Source organism: Mycetomoellerius zeteki, unplaced genomic scaffold, assembly GCF_001594055.1.
Source record: "Mycetomoellerius zeteki isolate Tzet28-1 unplaced genomic scaffold, Tzet1.0 scaffold173, whole genome shotgun sequence".
Taxonomy (NCBI): domain Eukaryota; kingdom Metazoa; phylum Arthropoda; class Insecta; order Hymenoptera; family Formicidae; genus Mycetomoellerius; species Mycetomoellerius zeteki.
Window position 1 is genome coordinate 30894 of NW_017256685.1, and position 14016 is coordinate 44909.

Consider the following 14016-nt stretch of genomic DNA (forward strand, 5'->3'; position numbering starts at 1 on the left):
CTTTTGGTTCCTTACAGATCTAAACGTATAAACCAATCATATTAAAGAATTTTACAACAGTTGCAAAGTTGCTTTCTCTGCTGAACGCAGCCAATGTATGTATATCAAGGTCAAAATCATTGGGGAGGGATTCCCTAATCTGAAGATTTGCCAATTATAAAAAATTATACGAATCTTACAATGTTCTGTAATTCACATATAAAAAAATTCTGAATTTTTACAATTCCTGTATTTTATAATTAGTTTAGAAAATATCTCAAATTTTTTTATACGAATCTTACAATATTTCAGAATTCATATTTATGAAAAATTCTAAAAAAGATATAGATATTTTGAGTATATATTTCTGAAACGTATTTCAATTCCTATTATAACGCCTCCAACGAGCGCGTTAAAGTGAGTAAGAGTCACGAAGAGAATAGGAGACTCAACTCTATAAAAAATAGTGGAACCGTTTCGTGCGCCGAATTAGGAGGAAATCCGCTGACCGAAATAACTTGCTAATTTGGATGCCATTTGCAATATTAACCTTATCTCACTTTATTTGCTTGTGCCGCGAAGACTTGTGCCTGCGAATCACGAAGTAAGAGACGGATTCCGTCGTCGGCGTCCAAGCAGAGTGGTACGTGTTGAATTATTTTTGAGAAGGCGGAATGTTTCCTAAATCAGTCTAAATTGAAATATTAATCTTTAAATGCTGAATATAACACCTCGGAGTTGTTTGGAGTCTTCTTTTCCATACTGCTGGAGTGGAGACATCGTGCACAAAAGACTGGAACCATTGATTGTCTCACGATATAGTAAAACAACTTTTATGATTGTATTTGATTGGGTTACCCGTGAAGTTCCAATGCTTGTTTTTGTATCAACAAGAAGTTATTCTTAGCAGAGCTCCGACAACATTGGACATATTGTTTCTTTCTTGCTGATCTAGAAGGTCACGTAAAAACATACTTGAAAGGAACACATTCATAGAAGGATAACATCTTGTTTTTCGAGTTTGATACTTCATAGAGCCAATACATGTAAGAACTACGATAATAAAAAATAATATAATTCTATATATCTTAAATCCAAATGAATCATGGTAATTTGAACTAACAGAATAGTTCAGCAATCCTTTGGAACGATTTTTGGGAATTGCAAAAATGTCCTGCTGGATTCGTTCGTGTAAAGGAAAACAAAAAGACGAAAAGAGAAGTAGCCTTTTTAAAGCTCGCACAGTAAGTACAGTAGTATTTTTTATAATTGTAGAGATACAATAAGTCGTCTGAAAGTATCATGTATGTAATGCTGTTGTATTTTATTAAATGAAAATGTACATGATTTGATTATTATGTAGAAAAAGATGTTTAATAATTGGCTCATGAGTGGTGTTACTTCCAAGCTCTCGGAAGGTTTGATTGAAGGAGATAAGGAGAGAAATGAGAGGGTGTGGAAGGACGCTTAGACTCAGTCTCTTAGGTATACGCGCAGAGGCGAACACCCGAGAATCGAACGTACCTTTTATTGCTCTGGAATATGGGTCAGCGTCCCGAAGGGACCCTATGACACCTGTTTCCTTTTGAGCCGTGCGAACGTCGGTCCTACTTTCGGGTCAAAGAACTTAATCCTTTTTACCCAGGACTAGACCACGTGCGAACTTAAGAATGCTAATGGGAACACGGGATACGAGGGGATGCAAATAAATGCCTTATTGGGCAAGGATGTTCATTTTGAAATTAATATAAATTTATTATAAAATCATAATGATAGAGAAAAAAAATGATTATAAATAATATATAAACTGGCGGTATAAATTATTGCTAAACTTATCTAATGTGTATGTGTGTGTATGTCGCGATTTACAAAAACGGACCAGAATCAAATGAAATAAATACATTGTGTGCAATCGGGTGAGTGTATTTTTTTTATGTATTATTTGTAGTAGGATAGGAGAGGGATGGGGTTATAGGACACTGGTGAGGAAAGCGGTGCAGGAACACAAAGGTTGGAGGTGTCTGTAGAGAACTGTAAAAGGCGTGGGGTTACCGGGGATATATACTGTTACTATTTGGTCGGCTTCGTTATGAGCCGCGGAATAGAATCTAAATCCGATCCCATTCCTCAGGGGAAGGACCAGAGGGGGGTGAAGCCGGAGGAGGGGATGGGACTTGATCTAGGGAAGGGGGTGGAATTGGTTGTTCGAGAGGAGGATCAGAGAGAGGGAATCGTTCAGATATGGGAGGAGGAGAATACTACAGGATATCGAGGATTATTGGGTCAGGGGCGGAAGAGATGGATAGATCTAGGAGAACATTGTCGTTGGGAGGAAAAGGGGAGTAGGAAATTTCGGTGTTTACTTTTATTAGCGGTACTGAAGCTAGGTCGGGTTCGAGTTGGCGACCCTGCGGACTCCTGCGCACGGTCGGATTGCGACCCCGTAAACGGGTGGCTCTCGCAGAATCTCTAACGCGCACTATAATACGAGTTATATATTTTGTGGTCCCCAAAAAAGGGGGGAAACAGAAAACAAGAAAATTCACGACTTACTGATAGATGAACAGATTAAGGTGTTCCTGAGCTGGGTCTCCTGTGCGGCCGACCAAAGATACAGAAGGCAGAGGCCCAGTAGCACAGACGGCCCAAGTCGGTCGGTCGAGTTGCTTCTAACTGACACTAAGAGACCGACAGTACAGACTGAGTGACTGACTGGTTACTATTGAGTTCTCATTGCTGACACTGAGAAACTGACGTTACGGACTGAATGACTGACTGACTATTATTGAGTTCTCGTTGCTGACCCTAAGAGACTGACGTTACGGACTGAATGACTGACTGACTACTATTGACGACGCGTTCTCTCGCGGGCCTCTACTTATACCTCAAAAAGGGGCGTCTTTTCCTTTATCCAGGACAATTGTTAAGTTACAATGTCAAGCGGTGATTTACGTTTTTTTCTTAGATCCTATCGTGGTTAATCTCGAGTGCGTTAAAGAGGAGGTAATTTACGATTTTCTCGAGTCTGCGAGAAAATTGCTCCGAGTGGATGTCAAATTTTATTATGTCGCGAAAAATATAGCTGGGTAAACCATTATTCGTGACGTTTAATCAGTTTTCTTAGGATGTTCGCGTGTAGGGCAACCGTTGTCAATCTTAAGTCTGGTCTCAGATAACGTTAATATAGGCGTTTCTTTGGAGTGTTTTATGTCTTAGCGCGACGTGGCGCCGGCTTTATCTTTATTTGATATGGAATTGTTAATCACCCTCGGGTGGCGGCTTGGGTGTTTGCGATTTCCTTATATGAGCATATTTTGTAATCGTATCGCTTCTAGCCCTACGTTTTTACTTAATATGGAATTGTTAGTCTTCCTCGGGTGGCAGCTAGGGTATGACGCAGACATATGGATTTCGCAAGCCTAGTGTTTCCAGCTTCGCATCAGTGTTGTTGTTCTTTCCTTCTTGAGTGGCATTTATGAGTTTTCGTGGAAGCTTTTTAGGCCTTCTAATTCTTTCAGATTGTTAACAGGAGATTGCACTCGAATCTCATAAATGCCATCGTCAGTCGCGGCGTGGAGCCGTTTTTCGAAAGGAAAGAATCGTGACGTCTACAGGACGTAACAGTGGCATTTCTACAAGAGGCATTAACGAGTTCATCAAAAATACCCAAATCTGTCAAAGGCATTTGCTGTGGATTCAATGAGCATCCAGATTCTCAGCTGTTTATACAAATGTATAAATTAGTTTCAACTTATTCACTTGTAAAACCGCCAAAAGATTGTAACATATCTGGTGGAGAACTGATGGATGTTCTGTTGAGTATCAAGGACATAAAAGATCCTGAGGAAAGACAGTGGATCGATCAAATTGATACCATTTTGGATAGAGGCAAAAATGTTAATATTCTTGGATGCTGCATACCTACTTAACAACCACGATTACTTCCTATGCACAACTACAGATTACGTAATAAATTATGTTGCTGAATATGTTGCGAGGAAAGGACCAAGGTTCACAAAATTTTTGGAAAATAAACAAGTTATGATGTGCGATATTTGCCTGAAAACGTTGGTGTTAAGACCAAATGACGTAATATCGGATAGTCAATTGATACCGTTAAAAACCAAAGGGACCCTGAAACATCCATCGGTTGTACTAGTCGTCTTACTATTATTTGTGGAACATGGAGTAATCGAAGCAACCAAAGATGGAGATTTGAATGTTGACACATTATTCAGCATTATTCAACATAATACATCAGCTACCCCAATTACCTTTAATTGGTTGTGCAAAACATGAATACGAGGTTACGCACAAGATTATCCGTTTTTTCTTAACTATGAGGATGTCTTTCTTATGCAAGAAGTTCAATAATGACAATAACACAGAAAAAGAACGAATCAAAGAAAAGAGGAAATCGTCGAAGCTGAGCCATGCAACAGATACTTACTGTAATAATGTGGAATCTTCAGTGTGCTCCGTGCAAAATGCAGCACACACTGAAATTATGATGGGTGTTTTCCATCAAGGCTTTTAGACGACACACGTCGATACAGTGTCGGACGCGGTGCTTTCCAATAACGACACGCCACGGCACGATTTGACACAACAGAACATAGTCGAACACTGTGGTATGGTTGCCAATTTTTGGTTAACGAATTTTAATTAAAAATTGTTTCTACATAATTAATATATTTTTAAATGCAGCAATGTATATTTGCAAACATTGCAATAAACAAGTTCCTTCATTGGATGATGTTCCTATTCATGATTGTTTTATTGGAAAAACAGTATTCTTAGAGGAAAATAATAATGTTTTATTTTATGCAGAGGATAAACGTGAGTATAACAAGAGAATTCTGTCTATTTTATTTCACTTATTAGTTATCTTTTAATGAATAATTGATATAAGTAGAATGAATTTTTAAATAGTACTTTAACTGTTTATAGAAATGTCTTGTCAACAAAGCATTGAAAAAGGCGGACATAATATAATGCAACTTTCAGAATCTACAAGAACGCGTATGTGTATATACTAATAATTATCAGTAATAATTAACAAAAATAGATATAACTTTATATACATTTATATACTTTATATACATTTACGTATATTTTTACAGATGCTGTTTGGGATCGAAATGCAACATTGGCTGTTATAAGCTTATATGAAGCAAATATAGAAATGATGGATCATCCTAAAAAAAAGGAAAAGTATGGAGGAAGACGCAATAAGAATTGGACTACTGACGTTTGGAATAAAGGTATTTTTTCATTAAAAAAGGTATATTACTTTCTTCGTCCGTAATAATACATCGACTTTCTCCTAAAGGGTTACATAACATCAAATGATAAAGGAATTTTAAATGATAATGTATTTAAATAATTTTGAATAAAATTAAATATATTTTTTAAGTTCTCTGTACATTTTTATACAAACTACATATTTTATATAATAATAGATATAGATACAAATATCTTTATTTACAAATTCTTTATTTACATTTATTTTGCGATAAACTATTCTAATTTCTGATGTATGTTTATTGTCCTTGAATAATATATTTGGCTCGTAGCCCTTCTTATTGTATAAATATTAGATACAAATATGTAACTATATTCCTTTCTTGTTTATTCAAATATTATATATTAACACAGCGATTACTCTATCTTATTTTAGATGACAAATGACCAAGTCCGATGGAAAATCAATGCATTAGAGAAGAGGTACAGAGAAGTAATAGACAATAATTCAAAGTCGGGAAGGGCTCGTATGGACTTCGAGTGGTATAAGCAGTTGGATGAAATTTTAGGACCGCGACAACGTGCCAGTACTGGGAATATTGTTTCATCGAAATTATCAACGTCCGCCACTTGTACTTCGACTTCTGAAAAAGAATATTCGAGTGAATCCTCTTCAATTGAGACCAATTCATCGAAATGAATTGTATCGAAGAATGATCGTATAAACTCAAACGTTACTAGCGTGAAAAATAAGTGATCCTCTCATTATGGAACAGGCTCCAAAACTGCAGCAACAAAGATAGAACTCGAAAAAGAGTGGCTACATCATTTACAAAGAAAAGATGAACGTGATCATATCAAAGATCAAAGAAGAAATACAGGTTTGTTGGAGACTAAGAAAGAAGCTCTAAAGTTAAAAAAAAGACAACTTGATTTAAAAGAGACTGAATTAGAACAACGAAAAGAAATTGCAATGAAGAAAGCAAAAGAAAAAAACCCGTTATATGGAATTATTATAAATCGAATAATTAAAATACGAATTGTTAAAGAAACTTGTAGAAGACAAAGAAAATGTTCATAAAATTTCGAATTCTGACTAAAATCCTATAATTAAAGCAGCGTTAAGATTTTATTTAAGTTTTTATTTTTATTAGTATTTTATATTTTCTTCGTAAGCATAAGTTATAATGCCAAAAAAGAAATCATAAGCGAAAGATTTAAACAAATTAGGAAAGTGTTATATATTTTTTTAATGTTACTATCTCTTTTATTGAAGCACACGTAATAATACAAAAAATAATGTTTATAAGAGATGTAATAAATAAATAGTTCATTAATTGCTTAATAAAAATAATTTAATATTATATATATAAGATACAGTGTTGTCGACAGTTATTTGTATTTTATAGAATCAACATTATTACAAATTTACATTATATTATACATATTTAACCATTCGGAAAATTACACAAAATTCTTACAGTAATTTATTGTTCAGGGAACAATTCATTGAAAAGTTGTATTCTGCGATCATCTTGTCTCACTCTATGATCTTGTATTTCTTCATTATAATTGTTTAAATTATTAAAATTTTCATCATTATCTTCAGGAAAATCATAAACATCATTCTCGTCTATACAATAATTGTGTAATATACATGCTACAGATACTGTGTTAGTGATAAATGACATTTCACGATACTCAGTAAAAAATTTGATTCGACGGAATCGTCCTTTTAATTCACCTATTGCTTTTTCAACAGATATTTTTGTGGATGAATGTAAAAAATTAAATTCTCTCTGCTGTGGTGTAAGATGACCATTATCTCGAAAAGGTGGTACAAGCCACGACAAAGATGGATATGCTAAGTCTCCTAATAAAAAAATATTATCCGGAAATAATACACCATTGTCAGCATTTGCTGCATGGTACAATTCTGATCTTCGGAATATACGCGCATCATGGAGAAAACCGGGCTCACCACAATGTATGTTGGTAATCCGCATATGTGCATCTACCACTATTTGTAAACTAATAGAAAAGGATTTTTTTCTATTACAAAAGTCTTGTGCGTACACTGCAGGTTTTTCTATCCGAATATGAGTACCATCGATGGCTCCTAAGACATTTGAAATTCCTTGCTTAGCATGAAAACCTTCATGGTCTTTATATGATTTTGTCCTTGTGGCCATTTAATCACTACGTCTAATTTTGTCATCAACTAGGCTATGACACGACGGAGAACGCGAAACACAGATGAAATGGCAACTCCAAATCTATCAGCTATAGTTCGCAGAGGTTCCGTATTAGCAATGTACCATAAAAAAAATTAAAAAACTCAATTTTGCTGAAATTGGTTTCTTTCCAAACAAATGCGATGAAATAAAATTTGATAAATGTAGCTCATCTGTAAAAAATTTATATAGTACTTTATATATAGCATGCATTATAGTCACAATAATTAATTGTGTAAACTATTATGAATAAATCGATAATGCATATATTTCATACCAATTAGTTTTTGCGCAGTATGCCGATTCAATCTTAAATGTTCTTTAAATTCTTGATTTGTTCAAGAGTCAATAATCAAAAGATAATTCTCAATACGATATCTTTTTCGGTCAGTCGTTAAATAATGTAGAAGAGGAAAAAACAATAAGTCTGCATGATCTTCGTCGCTACTAGAAGTACTATCTACTATTACTACTTTCACTACTGCTCAATTCTTCCAATGCACTGCTTTCATCGGAACTGCTGTCTAAATTGGAAGTTTCTATTAACTGATGCACAATTTTTATTTTATTCATCTGCAAAATATCATATTTATAACTTATCACAATCGTAAATATTAATAATGATAGTTATGTTTATTTGTACCTATTTTAAGTATGTCAATACGCTCCTTGTCCGCCATTTTTCAATCAAATGATTATAATGAGCTCACTAGAACTGCGTTCAAAAACCTATTATTTGTATTTCCGAACGTAATCTGTATAGTAGACCCTAGAGTCCCTAGCAATCTAGTTCAAACTAAACGCGTTCCATTTAAGTATCTAAGCACAATATTTGGCCGTGTTACACGATCTGTGTTGTCTAAATGGAAAGCAGCCGATAAAACCTATTAGAAAGAGAAAATACCAAAATGTACATAAAATGAATAAAAAAATATATAAATTGTAAAGTTATAAATTTATTTATTTATTCTTTTCTCATGTTCAAAAAAAGAGATCTTGATGTGTTTATAATTCATTGAAAAAATATCATATGTACAATTCATGAGTTATAAATCAAAGTGTATCCATAGATTTCAAAATTTCGTTAATTTGATTAGTACTCATCATTGTTATATATTTGGAAAAAGGCATAATCTCGTCGTTGATGTAAATATTAAAGTGTAAATTTTAGAATACAGTCATTCTTTTTCTAACACTGAAATCATTTTCGGCCTTTTGGAAACCGAAAAATTTTTCATTTCCTCTTGTAAATCCTCAGCTCGAAGAAGGCAACTCTACTAAATTCAAATTTTGTTGTAAATACATAAATTTTAATTCCTCTGTTACATGTTCCAATTTCCTTGAGTTTTCTCTCATACTTATACGACTGAAAAATAATTATTTCTCATTCATTGTTATTTCAAAGACACTGATTATTTGTCATTCATTATTTCATAAAGTTAATTTTTTTATTTGCATTTACTCACTTTTTTCTCTTTTTTTTTGGCTTCAAAGTATTATTTTTTCCGTCTCTTGTTGTCTCCGAATACGTTATAATACGGTACACGCAATGAAAAAGACTTCTTAATCCTTTCTCAATTGTTTCGACTTGATTCCTTTAAAAGATGTCCGAATAAAAAAGACTCTCACAAGTACAAATCAGAGAATAAACATGTGTACCTCGTATGTATGTATGTACAACTGGTACAGCTGACTGCTTTTTTCGGCGTCCAAATTAGTAGGTTATTCCTCTCAGCGAACTCCTTCCCAATTCAGCGCACAAACCGGTTTCACTTTTTCTGCTCGCGCGCTATCAAGTTGAGTCTCCTTTTTTCTTACTTCGTAGTAAGAGCTATGATAGGAGCATACGACGCTAACAAACGTTGGTAATACTAGGTAGTACACGATAAAAAGAGACCAAATCTAAATGATGTGCGTGCGATAAAGACTACAACTAAGGTTGACTAAACTGAACGGTCAGCGAACAAGCAAGAGGATAGAGAATTAGAGAGAGACGCTTGCAAACTGAGCACGCCATGTAATTCTTCCCCCATGAACTCAAACAGGTACAAACATGGTGGATACAAGCAAGTTATGGTTATGGCATATAGATAAACTTAAGAAAGCCTTAAAGGCCAATAAGCGAATCGACCAATCACAGCAAAGATCATACAATCAGTCGATTAAAAGCATAGACAAAAGACATAAGTATAAACTGAACGGCGCTGGCGGCGTAAGACGTCCCTCCCGCAAATTCCCATATGAATCTCATGGGAAATTGACCCAGAAGCATTATGAAGCAGGGTATAACAATGAAATATTGAAAAATATAAAATTGTGCATTTGTTTATAAATAATATATTTTATAGATAACATCTCTGCAGTGTATAAACACAATTATTTACGTATATACTGCATAAATAGATGCATAATGTGTGTATATTATTACAATACGTATATTGTAACATTGCATGGAAAATCAGTCGCCCTTTAGCAGGGGGGTGTGCAGTAGACCTGCTTCAACCCTAAATATCTAAGAAACTGTAAGAGACCACCGCCTAATTGTTAAGGCAGAATTATTTAGGATCATGACCTTGACAACATAAGTCAAGATCAAGGTCATTGGAGCTATGTACTTTATTCATAAAACCGATCAACCTTACGTATTGATATGTTTGTTCGTTTTTAGGTGAACGGGCAAGATGTTTCAAACTTTAGTCACGAGGATGCAATACGCTATTTTCAATCGGCTCAGGAGCCAATCATCGTAGAAATCCTTAGACGACAACCCAGTGGACATCAACAGGTGCCTCACACGCCGTCCAAGGTACACGAAAAGATCATGTGTCAAGATAAGATTGAGGAAACGACGAACGAAAGGGGTGTGACAAATGACCAAATGTGTAACAACGACGTCAACAAGGACAATACGACATGCATTTCGATATCTACTGCAGTTCAAACGGACTGGGTTGGACTCATGGAAGTGGAGGAGTTACTTTCAGTTCCTTTCGACGTTGAAGAACAAGCAAACGACAGTTTCGAGGATTTTCTTACTCACGATATCGATTTTGAGGTATGTAATATTTAAAATTATTGCCTCGGTAGTCTAAATGGATGCTCATATGGAATGTAAGAGATCCGGGTTCGACTCCCGGCCGAGATAATATTTTTGCAAATAATTAAATTTATTTACATAATAATACTACGTAATAATACTACAAATATGGTATATATACAAGTACATATATAGTATATATATACATCTGTAGTATATATATTCATATCTGTGAATTATTTAATAAACAATTAAGATCTAGCTTCGACCGGCATTAGGCCTAATTCATATTATTATTATTGAGTTAGAATTATTTAACCGAATAGTTTTTTTATGACTATGAAAATATATGAAGCATTAATTAAAAATTTTATTTACCTCACTGACATACATATAATTAGTAATAATAAAATAACACAATTCAACACTTTTTGGGTTGAACCTAAATAAACGAAGCATTTTTCGATAAATTTTTGTTTGCTGAAAACGAATCCGATCGCAGAATTGGCCTAACACGTCAAATTTTCGAGAAAATTGAGGTAAAATGTGCCAAAATTAGCATTTTTGGCCATATTTACTATTTTTTTACAGCCAAAGTAAATTTCTTTCGATATCCTTCTGAAGAGATGAAACCTCTGATTTCGTTGTCAATTGGTATACCACGACATTTTGGTGTGCTAATTACAAATATGATCAGGAAAATTACTGACAAAGTCACTTTCAGGGTCAAATATACACTACCGCTCATTAATTTCAGTCATCCTCAGATTTGTCGAATTCTCTGTAAAGGATGAACGTGATACATATGTTTTGCACAGAAATGAGTTCACTTAATATAAATACTTTCAGCGCTTGCACGCACTTTATATTTATTTATTTAAAAATTCTTGAAAATTGTAGTTTTTGAAGAAACAGAACTAATAGCCGGATAACATCTGATTTTTGGAAATAAACAAAATACGCACGCAAGGTCATGATATCATAATATCAGATACGTGTCCAATACTGTTTTGATTCGTCAACACATACAATCTATTATCACATACAAAATACCGTTTATTAATTTTAATATACTATCCAAATCGTCGATTTTTTAAAAAGTAACGAATAAAAGAAACTCGTTTGTGATGAATATGGATTTACATAGGCAAATAAACATGTTTTATACTCATACACATTGTTTACAAATGTGATGAATATGAATTTTTATAGACTGTTACGTCCAGTGGACTCCACGATTTCTTCATTCGCGAACGTTTTACGAAACTAAGTCATAAGCAAAAACTCGAGCGTTACTGGTCACCGATCGGCGAGCAAAAACGTATTTTGAAGTACGAATTTGAAGTACATATCCTTGGAAACCTTCCCAGCGATATAGGAAAATAAGTAAATAATATTTATTTAGAATCGCCTGATGCGTAATAATAAAATTTACAGCATCAACACGTGACTAAACCTACAAATCAAAAAGAGAAAATTCTGTCTAGACAATATTGGTTCGTTAATAAATATAGAGTCTAGACGCTAGACGATACGTGATGATAGAGACATTTTAACTACATAAAAACAATCTAAGTATCAAATCTAATGCGTTTTCTCGTCTTGACGACAGAAAACTAGTAAAATAAAATGCGGGATGACAAGCGCAGTTTCTAATTTCTTGTTTCATTCCTAGATTGTTGATCATAAATCTTCAGCAAATATTGTTAAGACGAAAGAACGCACGTTCAATTAATAAAAGAGAAAATCTACGATTGAAAAAAGGGAAATAATAAAAACTCACGTAAAACAACGTAAATCACAACTAGATCTCTTGGAAGGGACGATAAATTACATCCAGTCTCTCTCCGAAAACGGAGAATCCAGACTAAAATTAAACTCGCCAATGGGTGATCGCGAAACCAAAATCCTTAGAGAAGGTGATGTCGCATCACCAGTAAGTTTTTAGAAAATTAAAATTTATAGTGCGGGCGGAGCAAATCTGGAAATAGTCCTCCAGCAACAATCCGAGAAACGAATTTCTACCAAAAGCGGAAAAATCCCGCCTATCCGAATCCTCAATTTTTCAACATATCACATCTCATCAAAGAACCTCCTTCCAAAGGACTCTTATATAAACCGTGACACAGCGAGACTCGCTCTCTTATTTTGTCATTTATTTTGTCATATGCTCTTATTTTGTCGGTCATTTATTCATCTTATATTTTGTCATTATTTATAATATCATATATACGATTCCGTTATGTATAGGTACAAAGTTACATACGACTTCCGTTACGTTTCCGCTTCATAAAAATCTTAGAGTCTGTGCACGTCCTTTTAATCGAACATGATGAACATCACCATCTCATTGAGCTCCGACATCTGATGCGAACATTACGGCAGTAAAAAAATTGTAAGTCTCATGGATTATTATTTATCTCCGAAATTAAACTAATCCGTTAAAGAATAAATAATTCTCTATAGTTCTATTAATAATGTTCTATTAAATATTCAAAATGTTATCAAAATTAATGGAATCGATGGAACAGCAAATTTTCGCGCTCAACACCTTCTCTTTCTAAAAGCGCTTTCCCAGGACAGCCACCAAATGTTCGCATTCCAGTACTACTTCCTCGATCACCTTACCCATATCTTGTTCCCATAGAATTTTTCAACAACCTCTTCCCTCCTTCCTCCATCGTAATTAATGAATTAAATTAATTTTATCTATATTGCCTCTCCGCTTGCACACACATGATACACACACATAGATTCACGTTCGCTTCGTGACAACATTCTCTTGCGGCACAAAGAGTGTAATTAATTTTAGTAAGTTGTAAACTATATTTAATGACTTCTTTTCTTTCAACTATTAATAATTTGTAATAGAATTATTATTTACTTTTATTAAATGTGAAACAACTTAACTTTTGTTGTGCGGAGTAGCTCGTCAGAGTAATCGGTCAGGGAACAAAAGAGGTTCGCGTCGGAAAAAGAAGACACTTACAAAATAAGACGACTGATATAAACATAGAGAAATACAATAAACATTTATTAGAAACAAAAAAGACTGAATTATATAATTACAAAAGATACAGATATTCAAAAAACGGTAACGTGATACAACGGTAGATACGACTATGTACAATATTCGCGGATGTCGGTGGGCGTAGCGGGACGAATGCTCCCGGAATCGGTCGCGAATGCCCGTGCGGTGGCGCGATCTGGAGACACGGTAGTGTCTCGGCGCTAAGCCAAAGTGCAGCGACACTGCCGTGGATACTTTACGCGAACCGGCGAGTTGCGGCAGATTGAGATTATCAGATCTCAATAACGGCTGACCTGATCGAGTTCTATATACGCTCAATCGATAGCTACCGCTCGGATTATATAATAAAAGTGCTTTCATTTTTTTTCTACGTGCCCTACAAGCGGAGATATTGCGATGTAAAGTTCTAAATGTCTGATTTTAAGATACGTCGTTATTGTTGTTATCATCGTCATCGTTATTATCATTATCGTCGCCGACCAGGAAAAATG

At 34.6% G+C, this 14016-nt stretch overlaps 1 protein-coding gene and 1 pseudogene across 1 annotated transcript; one reads left to right on the forward strand and one right to left on the reverse strand.

Moving 5' to 3' along the window:
* The first annotated feature begins 4324 nt into the window (after nt 1-4324).
* On the forward strand, nt 4325-6338 carry LOC108721443 (uncharacterized). The gene is made up of 5 exons (XM_018445995.1): nt 4325-4430; nt 4687-4818; nt 5103-5263; nt 5660-5920; nt 5990-6338. The coding sequence occupies exons 1-5, from the start codon at nt 4325-4327 to the stop codon at nt 6302-6304; spliced, it is 975 nt and encodes a 324-aa protein (XP_018301497.1). The 3' UTR covers nt 6305-6338.
* A 418-nt stretch (nt 6339-6756) lies between these two features.
* Nucleotides 6757-8137, reverse strand: LOC108721444 (putative nuclease HARBI1; annotated as a pseudogene).
* Nucleotides 8138-14016: the final 5879 nt, after the last annotated feature.

Coding starts and splice junctions, on each gene's coding strand:
- LOC108721443 (XM_018445995.1), top strand. CDS start 4,325: ATGTCTTTCTTATGCAAGAAGTTCAATAATGACAATAACACAGAAAAA. Junction 4,819..5,102: donor ATTTTATGCAGAGGATAAAC/GTGAGTATAACA, acceptor ATATTTTTACAG/ATGCTGTTTGGGATCGAAAT. Junction 5,921..5,989: donor TTGAGACCAATTCATCGAAA/TGAATTGTATCG, acceptor TGATCCTCTCAT/TATGGAACAGGCTCCAAAAC.